Source organism: Hydra viridissima, unplaced genomic scaffold, assembly GCF_058129835.1.
Source record: "Hydra viridissima isolate aposymbiotic clone 2 unplaced genomic scaffold, HvirCarnegie_v1 scaffold_3, whole genome shotgun sequence".
Classification (NCBI taxonomy): Eukaryota; Metazoa; Cnidaria; class Hydrozoa; order Anthoathecata; family Hydridae; genus Hydra; species Hydra viridissima.
Window position 1 is genome coordinate 4,730,622 of NW_028324302.1, and position 25,834 is coordinate 4,756,455.

Consider the following 25,834-nt stretch of genomic DNA (forward strand, 5'->3'; position numbering starts at 1 on the left):
TAAACAGCTAAAATTTTTGAATTTTTTCATCATCCTTTTGACTGAAAATAAATGAATTTTTCAACAATTGTTCCTTATAATATGATTATATATTATGATTTATTCAAAAATAATAACTTGCAATGGAAGAAAGAAATTTAAATTTTATTGAAAACATAATCGTGCAAAAGTTTTTATACAATTCCATGCCCCATTAAGAAATTCAAAATTTCATTAAGAAAAATGTATTTATATTAAAATTAATTTGCTAGATATAATATTTAACTTAAATTGAATTTAAAAAGTAATGGAAAAATCAAAATAATCGTCAAGAGAAATTTACATTGACGGAAAAAAAAGAGACGTAATCGTTATTACTGGACATGGAATTTAAGAGAAATAATCATGAGTTTAGTGAAGATGAGAAATTTGCAGTAACTTTTGTTTAGAGTGGCCACAAAAATAACATTGAAAAGAAAAGAAAATTGGTAACACTGAGTACTTTTTTCAATTTCATCCATCACTGGGGACTAAGAGAAATAATCATGAAATTTAAGTTATTTACATATATTACAAAAAACAGGGTATAAATAAAAACCTGTTATTATATAAATACTATACATGTATTCAATTCTTAACAGAAAAAGCTGGGTCACCTTGAAAATAGCAAAAAACAAAGAATTTAAAATACTTGCAGTTTAAATTTTATTTGTTTTCGCTTTTAAGGAGAAAAAATCTCTAGAAATGAACTTTTTTTAAAAAATTCCTTTTGTTATTTCAGCTAATGATAAAAGCAACAAGAAAAGTGTGCACAAGTTAAAACTCAAAAGTTAGAAAAATATTCTGGGTTCCACTAACATAAATCTATATTACAATTTAGCGCTTGTTTTTTTAAAAAAATGTATATCAGCATAAATGTTTAAAACATACTTTTAGAAAAAAAAAAGCAAAAAGATTAGAATCTTGTTATTTGAGAGCACTTGTTTTGTTGATTATAGGTCCAATCTGAATTTTTTCTCATTTTAGAGACAAACTAATTGAGGCAGGGGTCATATTAAATCGTATACGATACCTTAAAATGGGACGCGAGTTCTATTGACTAAAATGTTGATAAAAGTTAAAAACCCCCTATTTAAAAAATCATTTTAACCCAAATGTAACTCATCGATTGTATTGCATTTCCAAATATAACTGCTGGATAAATGAAGACATTTTTTTAAGTGATTAAAGCATTTTCAAAAGCATATTCAAGCCATCTCAAAATTATCTCAAAATGACTGTTTTTGAGTTGTAAATATTTTATTTTGTGAGTAAATATTTTTTTATATGAATATTTTTAAAAAATTTGATTTAAAAAAATTAAATTTAGATTTAAATTTTTTTTATTATTTACATCATTTTAGCATTAAAATTTACGTTGTTATTGTTAACTTTGATAATTTTGCCTGTTAGTTTCAAAAGTATTGATTTGGAGATGTATTTGCAAAATTAGAAACTTTTTTTGTTTTTTTCCTAGTACATTATTTGTTTCACCAATTAAAAAGCTAATTACATTAATTAGTGAATTTGGAAGAGTCTTTCACTAAAATACAGGATGTGAAAGAATTTTTTAAACTGCAAAAAGATTTACAGGAATTTTTTGTTTAGAGATAAAGTCTGTTAATCAAATAAACATTAGATAGATATTAAGACTATATTGTATTATCATGAATATGTAGTTACTAAGCTTAACATTTACTGTCTTTCTACTTTTAAATGTTAATTTCTACTTTTTTATATGTACAAGTTACTATTTTAAAGTACAAGTTAAATGTTAATCTAGAAATTCCAAATTGAATTAAAGTTTAAAAAAGTAAAACATTCCAAGTTAACTTACAATTTGATGGCTAAATATTTGAAAAAACAATTAAAAATTTTATAAATATATATCCATAATTTCTTTTTTTCTGCTTCCTGTTACATTTTTTTTGTTAATTATTTTTCCAAACCCAAAACTTAAATTATTTAATTTAGTTTAAACTATTTTATATTATATTATATATTATTATATTATATATTATAAACTATTAATTTAGTCCCCAGTGATGGATGAAATTGAAAAAAGTACTCAGTGTTACCAATTTTCTTTTCTTTTCAATGTTATTTTTGTGGCCACTCTAAACAAAAGTTACTGCAAATTTCTCATCTTCACTAAACTCATATGTAATATGAGTTTAGTTTATACATAATAGTTTAGCATAGTTTAATAGTTTAATGAGTTTAGTTAATACATAATAGTTAATAATAGTCCCCAGTGATGGATGAAATTGAAAAAAGTACTCAGTGTTACCAATTTTCTTTTCTTTTCAATGTTATTTTTGTGGCCACTCTAAACAAAAGTTACTGCAAATTTCTCATCTTCACTAAACTCATGATTATTTCTCTTAATTGTTATTTACATATAGTTTTAACAATTGAACAGAAAAATGAATTTAAGGATATGTCAAACTTTTTTTGCAAGTTACATCTTTTATAACAATTATATATATATTATATTTGTTCATTCTCAAGGCATTTGCTTTTTTTTATTGCACCGCTTTTTTCGTAATCAACAAAAAGATATTTTCATTTTGCATGTTTTAGATGACATAACATGTTTTAAAAAGCTAATTACATTAATTAGTGAATTTGGAAGAGTCTTTCACTAAAATATTAAAAAAATTATATGCAAGTTACATCTTTTATAATGGTTTGGAAAAATAATTAACAAAAAAAATGTAACAGGAAGCAGAAAAAAAGAAATTATGGATATATATTTATAAAATTTTTAATTGTTTTTTCAAATATTTAGCCATCAAATTGTAAGTTAACTTGGAATGTTTTACTTTTTTAAGTTTTGGAATTAATTATTATGTAAATCTAAACTAATGTTTAGCGCATTTCTTTTATTATTACCGCTGACCTCGTGTTTGGGCCTTATTACCCGATTTTTAGTGGGCCTTATTACCCGCTTTGAACCTGTTACGTTTATCGATAATGTATCCATTATCGATAAACGTAACAGGTTCAAGTAGGTAAAAGTAGAAATACAGTAAATGTTAAAGTAGAAAGTACAGTAAATGTTAAGTAGAAATTTCAATAAATTCTATGTTTACATATAATTCTATGTTTAAGAAATTTCAAACATGAAAGTTTCTAAAAAAATTTCTTTACTTTGTGTAACAAACAAGAAAAAACAACATTTTTGAAAAATATAAGATTATTATGTATTAACCACAAAGGACTATTAACTTATTAACTTCACTATTAACCACAAAGGACTATTATGTATTAACCACAAAAATGGTATTTTTTGTTACTTTTTAAGCATATAATAGTAAAAATATATTATGGATTTTGTACTTCAATGCTTAAAATAACATAATTCAAAAGAAAAAAAAAAATTTTTTTTTTGATTTTTAATGGGGGTGAGCCACCTTAACTTTTCGTTCCGTAATAACCACTTAAGCCATTTATGTCAAGAATATAGCTATGACTGCAGAATTTATTGTAATAAAATACAAAATGTATGTAATAAGTAAACGCATACAGAAAAATACAGAATTCAAAAGAAAAAGTTTATTTTAATTATGAAATATATTAATTATCATAAATATAATAAATATAATAATTTTATAATATAATATATTAATATATTATATTATATATAATATATTAATATATTTAATAAGTATATTAACTTTCATACTCATTAATGAACTTTCATTCACAATAATTATATTAATTTTGTTGTTTAATGAATTCAATCACAATTACCGTCTAATTAAACAAACGAATCATCAACAGTCAAATTTAAAAGTTAAAAACACAAAATACAAGATATTTATTTTTAATACTATATATATAATTTATTTACATTATTGGCAATAACACAGCCTAATAGGCGGAGTGAGTAAAGTGAGCAATTGCTTTTGTTATGAGTTTTCGGAGCAATTGTTCCACTTTATGCGAATAATAAATAAGAGCAATTGTAATCACTTGTGAATAAAAGCTTTTGCTAATAAGCAATTGCAAAAAGAGTTGAGGGATTGCTCAAAAATGAGAAAATAAGGAAGCTTTTACTAAAGTAACGTTGAGCATTTGCTCTTAATTTTGTGGGCACCTCTAACAGTTACTTTTAAGTAAGTCAACAAAACTTTAGTTTACTTTACTACTTGCCATTGTATATCGGTATTATTTTTTACCAATATTGTATAATAGAATATACTGAGGATGGCAAAAACAATTTTAATCCTTTAATGATTAAACCTTGTCCATTCCTAACCAAACTTTCCCCAAACCTCACCCTTTCCTCACCAAGTAATCCCCAGACCTTCAAGCCAATCCCAACCTCCACATTATACCTTTCATATAACCCTAGAACTCTTACCTTGCTAAACCTTAACCTTAACAGCTACACACTACAAACTAACAACAAACAGATAAAAATATCAACAAAAAAAAAAATAAAACAAACCCAACATGTAAATAATTACATAAAGAATGCAAATATCTGTGAAATAATTAAATACTATTTATTTCTCATATTTAAAATGTAATTATTTGGACCTTTAAGGTGAAAATGTGCTTTTTTTAATTCAAATAGTTTCTTTCTTAGAAAATTTTTTTTTTTGTAAAGCAAATTAAGTTATGGTGGTAGATTGGACAGTTTATAGCATCTTGTTACTATACTCAAACCAAACAGCTAAATTTTACTTCACTATCTATTTTTTAAACCACATTTACTACATTTTGCATATGAATATAAAACGATATAACATGAATTAAATAGCGCAATAAAAAAACATTTTTTTATGGCTGCATAGTTATGCGCGATTTTAAAGGTTCTTATTCATGGACTCTATTTCTTTATTTAAATGATCTCTTAAAAAGATCAATGACTTTAATCTTACATCTATATTACTTCCAAGTGTTTCAATTATTAATGGTTGTTGAGAGCTTGAACCTAAAACAACAACTGAGGCATCATTTTGTAATGCAAGCTCTATATAAGCTTTTCGTAGATCAGATTTTGACAATCGTTTTGACTCCAGTGTTTCATTAGTTTGATTGGATTGGGTTGATAATGAAATGCTTTTTGATAAATTGTTCAGTGTAACTTGAGTATTGCGTGTATTTTTATTTAATGTTATTCCTCTTGTGCCATCGCCCAGAAAAGTGTCAGAGTATTCTCTTAAAAAGCTTTTATCAATAACTAAACCGCCAAAATTAAAGCAGCTTTGGAGATTGCCTAGTGGCACAGGTTCAGAGAAGTTTTCAAGCAAACCTTTTAAACAGGTGACAAAAATTGTTTTAAATCCTTCGTTTTGAAGACTGCTCCATATGACATCTTCCTTAATATCAGAAGTAAAGTCCTTGCTTTGTACTTTAACATAAGTAGTGCGATCTGTTAAAGAAAGTCTCAAAGCATGACTGTTACGTACAACAAATGCCAAATTCACTTTGTACTTGTTTGAATTATACTTTTCACAAAAGTCATCAAACGGCATTGGATTTTGAAGATTAGCTTGAGCCCGAGAAATCAAGGAAAGGTCTTTACTAATAATGCTAATTAAATTTGCACCATCATCTGTTCTTTCGTAGCTTTCACTGGGTTTTCGTAATGATAGCTTGAAATCATTGCCAATAATTGATAATACAAAAACATTACGGTTTCTCAAAAAAAGATTTTCTGTGATCATCCAGCTTAAGCCTAATGATTTAAAAGTGACATTCAAGTAAGACAAACTGATGGGAACCTTGGTTTCACCTAGTATATGTTTCAAAATGCTCACTAAAGTATATTCTGGATCTTGTTGTGGCAGTGATTGATTAAGTGAATGTTTCAAAATGCTTACTGAAGATTTTTCAGGATCTTGTTGTAGCTGCAATTGATTAAGTGAAGCATTCATCCGTAGCGATGAAAATTGTCGTGAAAAGGTGTCTTTATCATAACTTGCCATTCTTTTTTTATAAATAATTGTTGCTCTACAAATATGTACAAAAAATTATTAGTATACATTACAAGTGTTAATTCATCCCAAACTTATATGAAATACCAAAATACTTACAAAAATTTACACCTACATAAGTAAATTAACTTGAGGTAATATAAAATATTCAAACAAATATATATATATATATATATATATATATATATATATATATATATATATATATATATATATATATATATATATATATATATATATATATGTTTGAATATTTTATTTTAGTAATTTCAGTGTATTCTGTAATATGTTAAAAAAAAAAGAAAGAAAGAAAATAGCTATTTTAATTGACTAACATTTTAATAAGTTTTTTCAGCTCATTTTACCTTTCAAAAATATATCCTGAAAAAAGTTTATTTTACACTTAGTCTATAAAACAGTTCCATTTACACCAGTGAAATTAATGGTTTTAATCTTATCAATTACTATAACTATCATTTTGAGCTTCCAAACCATTTTTATATATTTGCTAACTTATTGCATAAAGTCTTTAAATTCTTGCCTTAAAAATGTTTAATCAACTTTGATTCATCAGATACAAAAGGTATTATTGTTAATCAGCCATTCAAATATTTTGAGATACTATAGCAATCACTTTACAAACAAATTTTTTTCTATACTGTTTTAGTTTTTGGCTTGGCATATTGAAGTACAATCTGAAGAAAGTTGGTGTAAATAATGTTGCTTCAGAGCGGCCATGATCACTGACAATATTTCTTTTGTAATGAATCATCAGAAGTTCAGCATAACTTTAGTTATTGAAAAATATTATTCATTTTTGATGATTAAACCCTGTGTATGTCAATCAATTTTTAGACAAATAGCTTGTTGTATTTCTTCTTTATGACCCTCAGATGACCACTTTCTCTAACCAGATCATTGACTTTGCAGGAATGGAAAGCATTTGTAGGATCAAAACATCCAAAACCTTTTTTATATAATCACTGAAAATAATTAGGTATTAAATACTTTTATATAGAGGGAGAACTAGTGAAACGCTATCATTGAAAATTATGTTGTAATATTACAAATACATGTATTTTGTAACAATTTATGAGTTTTTACAAGAATCTCTTGTAAAAATACCAATCATATTTGTGTTCAATATTATTCACTTCAACTTAAATGTGATGTGCAAAAAGTTTTTTGAAAGTTACTACCACAGAGTTCTAAAATTATTTGTTTTATAGCTTAATACATAAGATAGTTTCTATCTTATATTGTCGGTATATACATGCATGCATAGATAGATACATTTCTTTCTTAATATTTTTGTAAATACTTACATTTTTTCTTTTTAACATGAAAATACACTGTTTTCAATTTTTCAGTGCATCTAAGCAACTGTGTAATTCCATTTAAAAAACAAGGGGTTGCACCTTCCCTCATCAAAATTGCTGAAAAAATTAGCACAAATTGTTTCGACGTAATTTAGAAAAATTTCAGGTTTTAACTTAAAATTCTTTTTTGTTTTGGATTTACGGCGACTTGAAGTCAGTCCGATTTTAACTAAAAAATGAGGAGGGAAAAAGCCGAAAAATGCCTTGCGCGATGAGGTACTTGTAGTAATGCCAGGTTGAATAAGTCTCCGTGTGTACGTCTTGTCTCAGTTGTTGTTTTTAACCTAATACTTTACGCTCCATCATTTATTTATATGAAGAGTTGACGAGTCATCTTGTGTACGTCTTTTCCGATCATTGTTTTTAATTTTATTCTCCTTCCTCACAACGTGTTAAAATTTATTCTAAAATATTGAAAATAATTAAATCTTGCGCTTTTAGTAAAGATCTTGTTTTTAGATTACTCTACTGCATGATAAACAAGTGATTTTCTTTCTGGTAAATCTTCATTACACAGCCTAAAATAATTTTATATGTCCATATAAAATTATTTTTGGCTGTGTAATGGTAATATTCGGGTAGTTTAAATCGGGTAATACCCAACCCGGTTTTCGCTCTGGAGCGAAAACCGGGTCGGGTATTACCCGATTTAAACTACCCGAATATTACCCATAGAAGTACCCGAAAACCGGGTAATAAAATTACCCGTAGAAGTACCCGAAAATTGGGTAATAAAGTTACCCAATCCTGGAACCGTAATTTTCACACGATCGGGTATTTTTCGTACATTTTTTTTTTGTTGTTTTGTTTTTTTTATTGCGCTTTTTTAAATTTAACTTTATTTCAATTCTTTTAATATCACGTTTATTTCTGTTTATTAGTTCCACCCAAATTAATCCTTACATGGAGTGGGTGGAACTAATAAGTAATAATTAGTAAGTAATAATTTTTAATTAGCTAAAAATGTATGTATGTATGTATGTATGTATGTATGTATGTATGTATGTATGTATGTATGTATGTATGTATGTATGTATGTATGTATGTATGTATGTATGTATGTATGTATGTATGTATGTATGTATGTATGTATGTATGTATGTATGTATGTATGTATGTATGTATGTATGTATGTATGTATGTATGTATGTATGTATGTATGTATGTATGTATGTATGTATGTATGTATGTATGTATGTATGTATGTATGTATGTATGTATGTATGTATGTATGTATGTATGTATGTATGTATGTATGTATGTATGTATGTATGTATGTATGTATGTATGTATGTATGTATGTATGTATGTATGTATGTATGTATGTATGGATTCACATTTTACGATAAGCGCAACCATTTTATACTTACACAGCAGCTAAGCGCGTCCAAAAATTTAAGCGCATCCAGAAGTGGATCCGTATAAACTTATACCTTTTAAAATGCAAATAACGCATTTTAATGATGATATAACAACTGCTGAGGGTGGATCCGGTTAACTGTTTACACAGCTATTTTACTTACATTATGTTTTTCGGAAATTTGTCATATCCGGATCCGGGTTTTTTTTTTGTTTTTTTTTTTTTTCTAATTTTTCTTTTTTATCTTGTTATAGTTTTTTTTCAATTCTGATTTGTATTTTGATAGATTTACTCCAGATTTACAACTTACTTTAATTACAGAAGTTGCAGCTGTGTAAGTTACGTCATTACGCAACGTAAAAGCTTAAATGGTAAACCATGCGAGTTTGTTCCAAAGAAACTCAAGACTGTTGAAGTATGTTAATCAAGCACGAAATTTTTGTTAATTTCTAATATTCTATAGTTTAAATCTTTATAATTTTAGAAAAATTTTCCTCGTAATTTGCTCACAGAAGTAAGTGAACAACTAATCAGACAAATGTGAGGCACTTTTATATCGTAAATCAGACAAATGTGACGCACTTTTATTGATATGGTAGTTGTTTTTTTAAGCTAATAAAATAAGCATCTAATATAGTGTACCATTTCTTTTCTCGTGGCCGAACTCCTGTAATTCAACATCGTACTATTCAATGTTAAGAAACTTAGAAACGTTCAATATAAAAATTTATACCATTTAGCCATCATAAAAAAAAATTTAGAAAATCTCTGAAAGATTTTATTTTAAAAATCTCCTATCGGTGCAAAAGGTTATCAGTTTTATGCTGTGCGAAATGCTAGCTATAATATATTGGTATAAATTTTTTACTGACTTGACTTTTGGTCTGTAATTTATTTATGACACCATTGCCATATAACTGTAACATTATCGCAAGCTTAATGAATACGTAGTTTTGTTGCTCCTTTTCAATATTAATAATGCTTTTATAAATGTTCAAGTTAATAAAACAAAATCACATTTTCTGTTTTAAGTTGCAATTACTTACATTACTTCTAAAACGTTGGGATAGCGAAGAACATTCGGAACCTAACGATCATTTTTTGTTTTTTCTGTATTTGAATATTTAATAACAAGTTTTATGTTTCTTAGTTCTTATCACCAAGTAAAAGAACGGTAGGGTAAAGATGAATTTTTTTTTAATATTTAAAAAGTAATCGTCTAGTTACTTTTACATTAAAATTGCAATGTTTAAGCAAAATAAGTTGTATCCTAATGACTTGCCGACATTTATTGAACGTTTATTTAAATCTACTAAATAAGTTTCCTGCATATTCCCGAAGTATTGGGTAGATTCAAAAAAGAGAAAGAAACTAAGTTTATGTAACATTTTATTAAAGTAAATAAATAAATCATTAGGCATTGCAAAATATACTTTTTTAAATGAAGACAATTCAAAGACTTGTCTTTATTTAATTAAGTGTTTATTAACAGTCTGCTGCATTTAAAAACTTTAAAGACGAAATACTAGAATTAATTCAAAAAGGTTTACAGAACTTCGGAAAGAAAGATTTCTTTAAATGTAAAATATTTAAATAAAATTAAAAATACACCAAACTAAGTGCAGGCTGTTGCGTTCTTAAACCGAACAAACCTGCACTTAGTTATGATTTTTTGAAAAATTTCTTTCCAAAGTTTTGTTTTATTTTCATTTTCAATTGGCGGTTTGATGATGAAAACAACCTCTTTGAGTTGATTAATTTTATTGTCGTCTAAAGGTTTAAATGCAGCACTTTTTTTGTTATAACAAGTCTGTGACATTTCTTCATTTGTAAAAAATATATTTAGCACTGCCAGTGCAAGTACATGTCTTGAAGCTGCTTTTGCAGCTTGCCCCAAAATCTCATCTTTTATTTTTTCTGGGTAATCTTTTATATACTCATCAAGCAAACTGCTTGCAGCTACATTTTCACTAGTTTTCGTCAACTGTGAAATTAATCTAAACAAACAAAAAAATCTGTGAAGTAAAGCTGTAATAAGGTAAGTTTCTCTCTCTCTCTGTCTCTCTCTCTTAAAGTTAATGCAAACTATTTTTTTTAAGTTTTTGTTTTTTAAAAAATGAAATCTAGGTTTTTTGATTTTTAAATCTAGTAATTTTTCAAGCCAAAATTTTTTTGTTTGAAAAATTGAAAAAATGTAAAAATCAAATGACAAACTCGAAACTTCACGTGAATTTGTTTCTTACGGTGGTTTCCACATACAAGTTTAATACAAATGTAAAAGAAAAAAATCTCTCAGTTGTTTGCTAATTGTTCGTAGCTTTTTTTAAAAAATCATTAGTTTATATTGTATATTATTTAAATACATTTTTTTGAAGTACTACTTCAATTGTTTTATATAGCGTTATATATAATCCAAAATCTTGAAAAAATAGAAACCACATCAAGTTGCATGTAATTTTTGCGGTGTGGCCAAATTCGAAGATTCGAACTATAAAATTTACGTAGCAATAAAACTTATGTAGCAAGTTAATGCCATTGTAATCTCATCTTATAATTTTAAAGTGTACGTTTAATACGTGAAAATAATCCAAAATATCGAAATTATATAGCTGCGTATAAGAGTTTTAAAACGAATTTAATCAGATATTGTTTGCACGGTGCCTAGGCCTAAAGTAAAGATCGCCGTGGTAAACCCCCTATTCTCTATTCCCTGCTTCAAAAAAATTGTGCCTAATAATTTTGTTTTCTTTAATTACGAAACAGAAAGTGGTTTAATATTTTTAAAATCGACCCTGTATCAGATTATTTTTTTCCTAATTAAATTGGGTTTAACTTTCAGCTCGCAACTTTACACATTTCCTAAAATATTCCTTGTCAAAACTTGGGCGTTTTGGAAAACTGTTGAAAATTGTATATATTCCGTAAATATTCCTTGTCAAAGCTTGGGCGTTTTGGAAAGCTGTTGAAAACCGCCAAAGTGGACTTCAACTATTTCAAATAAAATACTATTGTTAAATCATTGAGTTTTGGTGAAAATTCTAAAAAAGACATTGAAGTATTAAAAAACCCAGAATCGCTAAGGTTTCTTCAGGACTGTGCCTATCCGTGTGATTAAGCTCTGATATAGTAAACATTTTGTGCCTTGTCACTCTGTACCTAACTGTTCACGACTAAAGTTTTAAGCTGTGAAATCGCAGCTTAATTTCTAAAAATGTTTACTAGTCAATCGCAGAACTGTTATGTAGAAAGTATTGAGCACACGACTCAAAAATTCTACAAATAAGTTAACCATTTTTGAAGATTACAGGTATTGTCACTTATTGACTTTCGGTTTTCGATATGTCCTGCTTCTTAAGTTTTTAAAGTTTTCCTAACTATTTAAAGTAAATTGACCTACTTGACAGTTCTAAATTGCCTATTACGCTGGTCAACAGGAATTTTGAGTCAAAGTTTAGCATATCTGATCGTTATTTCTTCCACATTACAAACTTAAAAAAGAAAGTTCACACCCAAGTTTTTTTTATACCCTCCAAAGAATGTAATACTAAAACTTTTATTTCTTGATTATAAACTTGAAGTTTTTTTTACAAGAGTACTATTTAACACAAACAATTGTAGTAAAAAAAATAAATATATGTAAAAAAGTTCAGAAATTAATGTTTTTTTTTTTATTTTCCCTGTAATTGTATGGCCTTTCAAGTATTATCCTCCAAGTATAGTCTCCCACCTTGCTCTCAGTGTATTATACCTGATAATGACGTTCAATACATCTTGATAAAAATGTTTACTACTGTTTAACTACTTTTTAATCTCAAATAGTTAACTAAAGTAATACAAGTAAAACAGTTTGCTTTAAATCAAGAAGTGAATATTTATTAAGGGAAGAAGTTACAAAAATCGCATACTTTAAAAACAAGAAGCTGTTGCGAGAAACGCATCCTATAAAACAAGAAGCTTCTACAAACAGTTCGTTGCATTAATAAATAATGCAACAAACACCATTTTTCCGAATAGGCACCCATGCTATCTTTAAATTTTTCCATGCATGTAACATGCACTTAAGGTATTTTTTAAGTATTGAAACGTTTCAGACATTAAAAACTTGCTTCATCAATACATGCTGAAGCGAAGAATCATCAATACGTCCCATATCACTGCTCAAGTATTTTCATGTTTTAGTACTTTTTTTGAATGTGTTGTACTACTGCAATGTATGGACATTCTGTTTATGACCAATTAAAGTGAAATGTTATTTACTTTCCATCCCATTTTCCATCCTTAATAAAACACGCTTCTCCTTATTTAGTCATAAAAAGAAAGTAAGATGAAAAGATTGTCGTAAAGAATCAAAGTTTGTCAAGAAAATGGTTTTAGCTATTTTTTTGTAAAAAGAATCAGAAAATATTCATTAAAAGAAACACTTGAAAAGAAATAATTTTTCAGCTGATCACTGCTATTCTTAGGATATTACTTTTGGGACCTTAGTTCTAAGTGGCTAGTTAACTTTGATACTGGGGGGACATATTGAGTGTGCATCTGTACTTATCACCACTAATCAAATTTTAAAGTAGTCCATGGGAAGATGGAGCACTTTCCTATTCAAGATGTATTTTTACAAAAAACATTTGCATTAGGTCAAAATGAGAGTGATATGGATGGGGAACTTCCCTTCCCCCATTGAGAAAACTCCTTTGCATTTTTAATTTTTTCAACTGTTACGTTATGCATCCGCCCTTTTATAAAAATTTTGTAGTTGTTCATGAATATTATTTTAAAAAAATCTTTTAACTTTTTCTATCTGATATTTTAAATAGGCACAGGTATTAAGGAATTGGAGAACTGTGTAGAAGCCCAATTAACTAACTTAAAGCAGTTGCCACACACTTACTCATAAAAAGACTAATCAGTGAGTGGATGGCAACTGATATAGCAACTAACCTTTCATCTCACTTAAATGACTATATTCATTTAAAAAAATAATCACACTGCATTTTGAAGGTGGTAACATCCCCCTCCGCCTTCCCATATCCTACAATTTAGAATGATGGAAAAATAAATTAAATAAATAAGATGAATATAAAAGTCTCATAACAGCTATCTATGGATTAACTTCTCATTTCTACATAGCCAAAAGTCATGCAAGTTATTTGAAAGATTTAAAGAACGCGCTTGAGAATAATGAATGCATTATTCTTGGTAACTTTGCAGAGAATTTCATTTGAAAAGATTTTTAAGGATTTCCTTGTATCACAAAACCTTTACTTACATTCTTAGAGTATTTGTTTTTCAATAGAACCCATTTTATTAACAATATTGAGAGTCCATGATACCAATTTTAAGAATGATCCTAAAGAAGTTTAATCTTTGACAAAAGATATTTCCGAAGGTATTGGGAGTTGAGAGAAATTTTTTGAGTAGTTCTAACTCAAATGTTTGAGCGACTAGTACCAATATTAAAAATAGTGTGACATATAGTTTCTTTATTATAAAAGTTTAGTCGTTTTGATGTGAAATGATTCATGTTCGTAACATAATTATTCCTAAGTCATTTTCAAAGAAAATTGTTTAAATTCGTTATTCATTTCAGTCGGGATAGTAAATGAAATACTTGGTAAAGTTGATTTAAAAAAGTTTGAGCGAAAATAACTTTTATATTCCTATTTTTCGTTTTGAAACGGTTTTGAAACGGTTTTGAAACGCTCAATCGAATTTCGAATTTTGCTAAATTTAAAAACGTAATAATGTTTGCTTATCGCTTGAAACTGGTTTGCAACGCGTTTCAAATCCGTTTCACAACGGCTCGCAGTGAAAACATTCCACTGTTAAAGTAAAAAATATATTTTTGAGCAATTCATAAGTATCACAGAAAAATAAATTTTTTTAGATATGAAACTGGTTGATTGATAAATGAAACACCAAACGTGTTTTGTCACACCAAACCTTTTATTGGAGAGAAAATAGTTTTGTCTAAAATGTGTTTTTGTAACATTCATATTAACACGAAATATATATTGATAAAGTTAATCGAGAGTTGTTAAAAGTAGACAATATATAAGTAGAGTCCATAAATCCCCAACTTATTATCAACTAAATTTCAAACTGAAAATATCTACAAGTTTTCTAAGTCTTTTTAAATTTAAAGTAAAGTAGAAAGCGCATTTTATTAGTTACAGCTGCATTAATTTACTTAGTTTACACGTTTTTTTTATAAGAAACATGTTTATAAGAAACTAGTACTAGAAATCCAAAAATCTTAAGAAACTTATTAGTACTGAGTTACTTTTCGATAATAACTTTATTTTGTTAAGAGGAATTTTCATAATTTTTCACCCAAATATCAACATAACACGAAATTAAAACAAATATTATCTACAATGGAGAACAACAATTCAATAAGTAATTAATTTTTACGCGCAATCGAAAAATTCGAAATTAAAGAAAAAAGAAAAAGTTTTGAAACCCTTAAGAAACTCTTATAAAACTTTTAGCAATAGAATTGAAAAAAAGTACCCTTAAGATAAGAAACTTGCTAGTACTAGCCCATTTGCTTGATTTCTTATTAAAAAAAAAACAACGTGTAACTTTATTGTATAAAGTTTTCTTTACAATCTAGTGGTGTGTAACCTTGTGATTTTAAACTTATTTCACTTTTTAAGTGAAATAAGTTTAAAAGAAATGGAGTAATCATATTATGTAAAACTTTCTTAAGTAAGATATTGTTCAATCTTACTGCAAGCAAAACTCGGGACAATAAAAGATTTAGAATTAGCTGAAAGTTCTTTGTTTTTAAGTCACAAATTTCTATTTTCTTAAAGTTTCTTAAATCTAGAAACAAATTTATGATGGTTTTACTCAGTTATGATCAAACTTTGTAACTACTTTTTGTTCATATGTAGTTATAAACAGACTCTTAAAAAAACAACTTTTTTTTTTGCTTGCGAGTTTATTCCCACAAAATGTTACTTCATTAAAAGTTCCAATGCAGAAGTCACCTAATGCCTGCATAATTTATATAAAATCGATTTTTATATATTTAGAGATCTCTTTTACTCTGTATTGAATTTGAAAATTGTGCAAAATTTTTTTTATTTTAAATGTTTTTTTGTTGCTTCTCCTCCGTAAATCGAGGAATTTATATCATTATCCCCTGGACAATCATCCCCAATTTTTTGAGGAATGAATTAATTCCTGGCGTCAATGTCCAAAAAGGGTTAATTTTCTCGGGGATAATTTCCCCCTCCATCCCAAGAAAATTAACTCCATTTTGGAATTTATGTCTAGGGTGTCAATATCATCGGCCATAGAAAAACATGAAAACTCGATTTTTGAATTTTGCGCTAACTTGATGATATTTTGTTTTTAATTTACAATTGTTCATTTTTTCATGATTTTTTGATAACAGAGAATAAACTAGAAAAAAGGAGAAAATACGTATACTGAATTTTACTAATTTTTTCATTTTTAGGACTGATTTTGATTGTTTATTATCTTTCGCCAATACTAACGATGGGGATATGTGGATCCTCTTCTGGCTGCCATTGAAAATTTACATCCGTATTTTTAATTCACATTTAAGAACATTTTTCCCTCAATCTTGGGATATTAACATTTCATAAAATCTAGATATTTTGTTATTTTAATTTAGGCTAAAGCAAAAAAATATTTAAATAAAATAAAAAGTCCGCGCGCATTTACACTGCTGGGCACCATCAGCAAATAAATGTTATATTTTTATCAAATACAATTTTCTAAATTTTATAGTAACATTTTTAAAACAACTATTTTGTAGTTTCTTTCTCTTAACTATATTTTCTTAAATATGAGTGACTTGATGCAATTAACTGTAATTATTGTGCGACTAATTGTAAAATGAAAAAAAGGAATGGAGCTCTCATGTGTGCCCGTCCTTGGCCTATACTAGCTGTTCTTTATAGGATTTTTTTCTCTTAATACCAAAGATTAACTAACTGTATTACTGATCTTTTTTTATGAAAATTTAATATTTAAAATGTAACATACTAACTTTATTACGAAAACTATATTTTATTTCTCCTAAAAACATGAACTTTAGAATAAATGGCTGAAAAACTTTATCTAGTGATATAACTCGGTGTTGTGATAGGTGAGAAATTTTCATTCAAAACACACTTAAATGATCTTATTCTCAAATTAAGCCAACGGAATGTTAGCATAAGATCGACTTAAAGTTAAATATAAAACGTTACTATTCATATAACACTCATCCCATTTACAATATGTTTGTCATGTTTGGGAAATTCTAAAACCGCATGCTTTTCTAAAACCGTTGCATTTCAAAATAGGGCAGTACGAATTTATGCACAATAATTTTCGTAATGACATCCTAAGTTTTTCCCTTTTTAACTTAAATCAGTTTTTAAATTGTCCATTTATCTGGGAACAAATACACGATATCTTTCCAAACTTTTTTCAGAACTGTTTTAATAATATGACAACGTGTCGAGATAACCTAAGGTCAGTCACTTATAACTATATTTTTTGGAATACCCTCCTGAACGTCCTAACAACAGGTTTTATCCGTAAGTCCAAGAATCTGTTTTTAAGGGACTTCACCATTTCTTCCTGAATAGTTCTGGTTAATATCATTCTTTAACCTCTATATATTTTTCTTTGTGAATATATTATTAATTTTACCTAAAAATTTTTAAAATAAAAATTCTGATTTAACTGTTACAATATAAATTTTGTGAAACTCTAATTTTATATTGTGATTAATTTATTTCTAATGATATTCTTGTATTTTATTAGTAAATCATTATTTGCTGTGAACTGAGTATTGTAACATTATTCTTTATAAGAATTTTTATTTTGTTTTATCCAAATTATCCGTTATTATCTAAATTACGATTTATTGCCATTTTTATCGTTGCTATCTAACTATTATATATTATCTATTTTATTATTATAATATATTATCTATTTATCATTATTGTTATAATCTAAATTTACGAATTATATAAAATGGGTTTCCAACGCGTTGCAAACGGGTTTAAAAACGCAATGCAAGCTATTTTATTCTTAAGATTAGAAAATTCGAAACGTGACATACTAAGCGTTTTAAAACCGTTTCAAAACGAAAAACAACAATATATAAAAAAAAAAATTTTTTTTCTTCTTTAATCGGTTTGTAACCCTATGAAATTGAATCTCCATTATTTTTAAATCAAAGACGAAAATATTACCCAGGTAAGATATTATACCATTATTGATTACAGGCATTAATTGAAAGATGTTTCACAAAAATAAGGAAACTTTAGAATTTCTGTAAGCTCATTTTGTTACAAATATTACAGTTCTTAATATATTGATAATTTCACGAATTCATTACAATACAGTTTTGTTATTTTTAAGTTAGTTAACAACGAGTGAAGTTTTAGCGAAATTTGATAATTATGCTTTTTGGCTTTGCCACTCATCGAAGTAATTATCGACTTAATCACAACCGTATTCTTGATTTAGTTATTTTTGGGCGAACCAATAAAGAAGCAGAAACATGTCATTTTAGCGGTGGTTTTTTAAAACGAACTTTACAAAACAAAATAAATCGTCATAGAGCATAAATAAATAGTTGCCCACATTCATTTTATACAGATTCGTAAAAATAGTAAAAAGATAGAGTTGAGGAGTTTTTAGATATTTTAATTTATTATGTATAAATATTTTCTGTACGAAACTCGTTTTTAAAAATAACTATATTTACTAAACGATAATAGTTTCTAAACATATTTTCGAGATTTTAAAAAAATTTAAGATTTTTAAGAACTTATAATATCACTTTACTCTAATTTACAGCTAAACATGGCATCATTTTTACCCTTGTCAATAAAAAAACTGGAAGAAGAAATAGCTCATCTTAATGTATACGATTTGCCATTAAATCCATCAATGATAGTAGGCGAAGGCACATCCGCAATCGTATACATTCACAATTTAAGAAAAAATACAGTTGCTGTGAAAGCGTTTAAGAGGCAAGTTTCGAAAAAAAAGATCATGGATATCGCTCATGTATTAAGAAAACTGGAAAATGATAACGTAGTAAAGTTCTGCGGTTTTAGTACAAAACCGTCAGCGCTACTCTTTGAATATTGCCGCGTTAATGTCGACGGGGAAAAAGTACACAACCTGTCATCACTTTTATCAATATTTAATGACAATACTTATTTCAACTTTAAAGAGAGATTAAACTATATATTCCAAGCCACCAAAGGATTGATTTATTTACACAACAATGGAGTTGTCCATCGTGACTTTAAACCGAGCAACTTACTTGTATTCGGAAGTTTAAATGAAATATCAGTTAAGGTAGCTGATTTTGATGGAATGATGCTCCTAAAAGAAACTATAACTGCAACCGTAACTTCTTTTCCGACAAAAGGAATGACTTTATCGTATACTGCACCAGAAATCTGTTTTGGTTACGTAAAAACTCCATCGAAGAAAACCGATATATTTTCTTGGGCTATTTCTGCTTACGAAATTTTATCAGATCTGTCATCACCTTGGCAAAACGTACTTCCATCTTTAAAGGATCACTTACTAACTGAAGCTTTATGCAAAGGCATCAGACCAATATTGGATGATGTAAAAAATCTCTACCAAACAAAATCAATAGATGCAACAATTACAATTTCATTTATTCATTCTGCATAGAGCGGAGAACCATCGGAACGACCTGAATTAGAAAGGGTAACTGAACAATATACTAATTATTAACGTAACATATGTCCGTAAAAGTAAATTCATTCCGAATAAAATGAAAATACATTTTTTAAATTTATTCTTAATAAAGTTAAAAAAAAAGTTTTTTTGTACTAATTTTTTCGGTTTTAACTCCTAAGCAATTTTTTATTTGCAGTTTATTGAGTTCATGGAGAACACCTTGTCATCCAAGCAAAAGGAAGCTGTGATATTGGAAATTGAAAAATTGCAACCAAATTCTCAGGTAAAATAAGTTAAATCCAAAATTTCAAAACTTTTTTTATTACTAAAAACAATTTTGTGTTTTCAAAATTTTGAATTACTGTCATACATTTGAAAAACGTGTAACTATTTACTAAGACAATAGTGAGACTCCAAAAAACCTTTTTAAAAATTTTGTTCTTATTAGAACCAAGAATTGTTAATGTATGATGGAGTATCCAATGATGGAGTATCCAAGATGACATTAAATTGCAAGAATTCTTTTACAAGTGAAGAGGCTGAGAAAAACAAAATAACCTCATTTGAAGAATCAGAAACACATAATAAGAAACTTGACCTAGCAACTAGTTCCCAGGACAAGCTCCTTGAAAGTGTTTTTTTTAAAGATAATTTAATTGATAACTTTAACAAGGACAATGTTCTAGGGACAAGTTTGCAATCATGTAGTGAGCTCAAGAAGGTAAAGAAAAAAAAAACTAACAACTTTTTAAATTTTCTTAAACTTTTTAAATTTATTAAACTATCAAATTTGCATTTTTATTTATTTATGATTTGTAAAGTTTTCACATTTTATACAGTTTTTAATGGTATATTGCTTATATCTTGCTAGAATATTGAATTTATGGACTTCACAGTTAATAAGTTTTCTTGTAAAATCAAAGAAACCCAACCTGAAGAAAATAGTATAGGGTTTAAAGAAAACTCACAATGGTTAAATGAACCTAATTCCCAGGGCCTTCTCCTTGAAAGTCTGGTTATGGGACAATGTTATCCCAATAACACAGAAAATCAAGAGAATGCCCAGGTTTTAAGGTTAAATTTGAACAACAAGGTATATACTAATAGTTTTTCTTTACATTTGTTGTGAAATTTTTCTTTTTACTCACATACTTTTACCAAACTATTTATCTGACAATAATCAACTAAAAAAAATTTTTATTGCAATTTTTATCAAAAACCTTATAGATTAAACTGAGTGCAACAGCTGAGAAACGAACACGCTCTAATGTTCAAAGAGGGATATCTTTTGCTTCAAAAGAAAGAAAAAAACAGATACCATGATATTCGAGGTTCCCTTCGTTGCTTGGCAAAACTTTTGATTGAATTTAGAAAACAATCAAATAATTCCAATGCTAGAGCTGAAGATATGGTGTTGAGTGAAAACTTTGACAAAATAGTAAGTTCAGCAAAATTTTTAACAGGGTACAGAGGCCCAAGAGATATTGACAATCCTAATACTTTTTGCAAGCTTGGTTTTTCACTTCACAACCTAGTTTTAATTGTCCGCGCTGTGTCGCTAAAAGAAAATAATAGCATAAGGACAGAAAAGTGTAGAAATTTTTTAGAACTATATGAATCAGAGTGGCTCATACTTGCAAATAATGCAAGGGCAACCTATAAGTGTAAAAAGGCTAAAGCACCTGAGAAACTTCCTCTTGAAGATGATGTTGTTATCTTTAGATCCTTTCTAGTCGATGAAATAGAAAAAAAATTGTGAAAAATTTGTTGTTAAAGAATACAGATATTTACAAAAACTCACACTTGCACACTGGATGAGTTTCAATGCACGACGAGGAGGGGAGGTTTCTAAACTAAAACTTTCAGATTGGGAAGGAGTTGAAGATGACAGATGGAAACGTCGAAATGATATTGACCAAATTGAAGATGAGGTAGTTTTTTTTAAATTACTTTTTATTTTAAAACTGTATGGGCTAACTGATGTGAAATTATTTAATTTTGGTTTAAACTAGTATAATCTGATAATCTAGGTAGAGCGGAAACTAGCATGTCACCTTAAATTATGCTACGTTGAAGGAAAGAAAAAAAAGGGCAAATCTGCTTTAGTACCAATTCTATTTACAGATGAGTCAGTTTCAGTGATAAGACTGTTAGTTAAATATCGCACAGCTGCAAACATATTGAGCGACAACTTATATGTATTTGCAAGTGGCTTAAGCGATCTTTATTACTGGGGATGGGACACCTTACAAGCTTTAACAAAGAAGATACCATTATTAAAGCAACCAAAACTAATCACACCTACAAGAACTCGTAAGCTCCTTGCAACTCTGCTGCAGCTCCTAGACATGTCACAGGCTGAACTAACATGGCTTACAAACCATATGGGGCATACTCATAATGTTCATTTTGCATGGTACCGCAAAGAAGATAGTCATATAGAATTGACAAAAGTGGCAAAAATTTTAACAGCAGTAGATAAGGGAAAGAAATTAAAAAACAAAAAAATAGACAATGTTTTAGATGATGACAAAAGTGATTATGAAGTTGAAGGTATCAATTCTGTAACAGTAGATAAGCCAACTGAAGGTTAGTAATTTATAATGAATGAAGTTTTTAAACGAAAAAACTGAGATTATAACTACACTAGGATTTAACGAGTAACATTGAAATCAAACTATAATCAATGCATTAATCATTTTAAGAATTACAACACAGAATTTATACTAAAATCTTATATGGCAAACACTAATACTTAACCAGATTAACTAATTTTGAAAATAAATAAACTCAGTACCTGTATCTGTAGCTGTGATTGCAAACTTTATTTCAGATGAAAGAACAAAGCAAACCAAAGAAATCAAACGTAAACAGAAAGAAAATTCTGATATTGCCATTGCAGATGATGAAAATGGTGTTTCTAGTAAAAGGGTAACAAAATATTAAATTACAGAGAAAATTACAAACTAAAATATTAATTTTTGTACATTTTTCTTTATAGTATATATCAATATAAAAATATATATGTGCACACACACACACACACACACACACACACACACACACACACACATATTTTTCAAAAAAGAAAAGAAAATTATTTACTAAATTTTATTTAGAAAAAAACATGGAGTAAGTGGTCAACAGAAGAAATGAAAGAATTGCAATTAGCATTCAAAGCATACTTTATTTCTAATAAAAGACCCCAGCATCACAATTTCTTGAATGTTTTAAGCAAATTTCCTCATCATAAGTTGAGAGGATTAGAAAAAGTTAGGGATAAATTCAACAGTGAATTTAAGAAGATAAAGAATTCTAGGTAAAATTCTGTTTCCTCAATAAAATTTGATTCATATAACCTGCATATGTGATTTGAATGATTATATGATAATCATATATATATATATATATATATATATATATATATATATATATATATATATATATATATATATATATATATATATATATATATATAATGTTTAAAAAATAAGACATACTTTTGCTTTAGAAAAAGTAAAATTACAGAATATGAAGAAGCTGGAGCATAATTCTTTTAAATATTTACTAGATTTATTTTTTATATATTTTAACGTTTACATTTACTACTGCTGTAAAAATTTTATTTTAAAAACTTTTCCTTCGCCATCCTTAGCTAACCTTTCTATTTAATGACGCGCTACTGCATATTCACACCCCCTCCCGTCTTTTTTCCCTTTATTGCAAGATGAGAAAGATCGTTGTTGAAAATGAAAGAAAATCAATCAATATTAATTTTTGACCGACATAAAGTAGTCTTATTTAAAGTTGAAAAATTTAAAAATCCCATCAAAATGATTACAATCGCCAATTTTTTAACGGAATTAGTTCTTTGACTTGAAACAAAGTTTGCAACGCAAATTGATGTTTTACACAGAAACAAGAAAGAAAAAGTGGGGTTAAACTTTCAAAAAAAGGTATAAAAGTTCTCGAGAGAACAAAAAAAAAAATAATAGTAGAGTAATTCCCATTTAACGACTTTGAGCTTTATTCTTACGGATTATGATGAAGGCAACAAGTCTTCATTTCGTTTTAATTTAGTTGTATGCTGTGATGTATTTCGCATTATCAATTATAACTCCAAGATGTTTCTTTTATGTTTTTCAATTTTTTTTAAGGTTAATTAAACAAGAAAAAGAAAAACTAATTTGTAAATAATAATTTTCGCACTTTCCTCGTTCTTTCTGTTTATATACAGTTTTTCTCTCTTCTTTTATAAGTAAAAAAAAATGTTTGCTTTTAAAAACCTCCACTAATCGCATCCAGACGCGCTTAGCAGTAAAACTACAAACCGCGGCATAAATCAACAACAATGATGAAGATGTGGATATGGTTTTCTCAGTATTCAGTATATAATATAATAGAAGCTTTCGAATCAGTATCGTGTAAAGTTGGATCCGCTTATACTAACTTTTCGATATATACAAATATTTGATTTCACTGTTTAAACGCTTCCGGGCAAATTTCAAATAAAGTCCTTAGAAATCCCTCATTCGAATGTATTTAAGTATAATTATACATTTTAATTCAAGATTAGGGAAATTAAAACTCTTTTAGTGAACAAAAAAAAAATTTAAATTGGATCCGTTTGTAATGGATAAAGAGGTGGTCGCCCTTAACGATATATGTTCCTATGTATGTATGTATGTATGTATGTATGTATGTATGTATGTATGTATGTATGTATGTATGTATGTATGTATGTATGTATGTATGTATGTATGTATGTATGTATGTATGTATGTATGTATGTATGTATGTATGTATGTATGTATGTATGTATGTATGTATGTATGTATGTATGTATGTATGTATGTATGTATGTATGTATGTATGTATGTATGTATGTTGTCACTTTTATACTACAATCCCAAGTAAAACATTTTTTTGTAATAGACATTTCTCTAATTCGATTGCGCAACTAATTTCTCAGCTTGAAAAAGAGGCCAGTAAGGACAAAAATGTAAACAGATTAAAACTCTTTCTCGAAGTGATCTGTTTCAAGATACCTTATTATATGGTCAAATTTTATATATCTTAAACTTGGTGCTATACCAATTTGGCCAAATTTAGATCAACTTAAACATAATATGCCAAAATGCTTTAAAGAGACATATCCTCAAACGAAAGTTATTATTGACTGTACTGAGTTGCTTTGTCAAAGATCTTCCAGCCTAACGATTCAAAGAAGTCTGTTTTCACATAATAAGCATCACGTAACCTATAAAGGATTAGTTGGAATTGCTCCTTCTGGTGCAGTAACATTTGTTAGTGAACTATTTGTTGGCTCTATTTCTGATATTGAAATAGTTAAGCAATCAGGACTTTTGCAAAAAGAGCTATGGGAGAGTGGTGATTCTATAATGGCTGATAGGGGTTTTTTAATTAATGATCTGCTTAAGCCTTTAGGTGTAACACTGAATATTCCAGCCTTTTTAAATGGGAGAGATCAGCTATCATATGAAGAGGTTATAGAAAGTCAAACAATAGCAGCTTTAAGAATTCATGTAGAATGTGCCATACAACGAATTAAGAAAAATAAACAAATACGAAATGAAATACCTCTTGTTTTATATGGATCAATTAATCAAATTTGGACTGTAAGCTGTTTATTGTGTAACTTTATGGATCCTCTTATAAAACAGTAAAAATGTAAGATATGTAATATTTATTACTGAGAAACATAGAATGATAAAATATATTTTTTATAAAAATCGCTTAACTTATCGATAACATCTAAAAAATAAAATTCATCAAAATCAACATTTACAATAATAATTCCTTTATAAACATAAACTATGAACAAACAATGAGTTAGTCCAGATAAACCCAGGGCCATTTGGACTTGTGTATAATAGCCAAATAAGTGATCCTTCTTTAGAAATAATTCTCCTGTAGGTAATGAACCAATATAAAATGTTTCTTCCTTAACTAAATCATTAGGATTTTCATTTCTTTTTGTGTAAGGACACTTAATTTCAATTAAACATGGCTTTGAATAAATTAAAACAAGTCCATCTGGACTTGCACCTAGCCAAGGGATGCATGGTTGAACTAATAACCCAGTCTCAAGTATTTTGATATTTTGGTTTAATCGATAAAGCATTACATTTTAAAATTTTTCTTTTGCAATGTCTTCATTAATATTACCGTGATTTAGCATTTCTTTAACATTGTTGGATTTTTTAATGTCTTCTGTAAGTTGTTTTATCAAAAATTCAAAGTTACTTTTCCTAATATAAATCTTATGTGCATTTGATGATGTTATTCTATATTTTCTCTCCTTAGACCATTGTGCACATTGCCTTTGTTTTACAGTTTTTTTTTTGTAATGATATACTTTCTTCTTGTGAGACAATTATTTTTTTCATAAACTCCATTTCTTTTGG

The 25,834-nt window shown here is 27.8% G+C and overlaps 2 protein-coding genes, 1 long non-coding RNA gene and 1 pseudogene across 8 annotated transcripts; 2 read left to right on the forward strand and 2 right to left on the reverse strand.

The window, feature by feature from the left end:
* Positions 1–4,703: 4,703 nt before the first annotated feature.
* LOC149890684 (uncharacterized) lies at positions 4,704–7,488 on the reverse strand. Its single transcript, XM_090083458.1, has 2 exons — positions 7,295–7,488; positions 4,704–5,985 (listed from the first exon to the last, which is right to left on the reverse strand). Exon 2 carries the CDS (start codon positions 5,958–5,960, stop codon positions 4,836–4,838), a length of 1,125 nt encoding a protein of 374 aa, XP_089939584.1. The 5' UTR covers positions 5,961–5,985; positions 7,295–7,488; the 3' UTR covers positions 4,704–4,835.
* Positions 7,489–18,243: 10,755 nt separating this feature from the next.
* Positions 18,244–23,655, reverse strand: LOC149890685 (uncharacterized). Of its 5 annotated transcripts, XR_016451118.1 has the most exons (5): positions 22,907–23,530; positions 22,204–22,326; positions 21,089–21,135; positions 20,725–20,964; positions 18,244–19,419 (listed from the first exon to the last, which is right to left on the reverse strand). It is a non-coding gene; the product is annotated as an uncharacterized LOC149890685 (long non-coding RNA). The 5 variants fall into 5 exon arrangements; XR_016451117.1 differs by lacking the exon at positions 22,907–23,530 and adding an exon at positions 23,616–23,655 and having other exon boundaries at positions 20,725–21,135; XR_016451116.1 differs by having other exon boundaries at positions 20,725–21,135; positions 22,907–23,536.
* Positions 19,329–23,060, forward strand: LOC149890686 (uncharacterized; annotated as a pseudogene). Its single transcript, XR_016451115.1, has 7 exons — positions 19,329–19,433; positions 19,603–19,689; positions 19,855–21,337; positions 21,437–21,995; positions 22,240–22,337; positions 22,526–22,725; positions 22,918–23,060. The product of XR_016451115.1 is annotated as an uncharacterized LOC149890686 (transcript).
* Positions 23,656–24,535: 880 nt separating the features above from the next.
* Positions 24,536–25,093, forward strand: LOC149890687 (uncharacterized). Its single transcript, XM_090081950.1, has one exon. The coding sequence runs from the start codon at positions 24,536–24,538 to the stop codon at positions 25,091–25,093; it is 558 nt and encodes a 185-aa protein (XP_089938076.1).
* Positions 25,094–25,834: the final 741 nt, after the last annotated feature.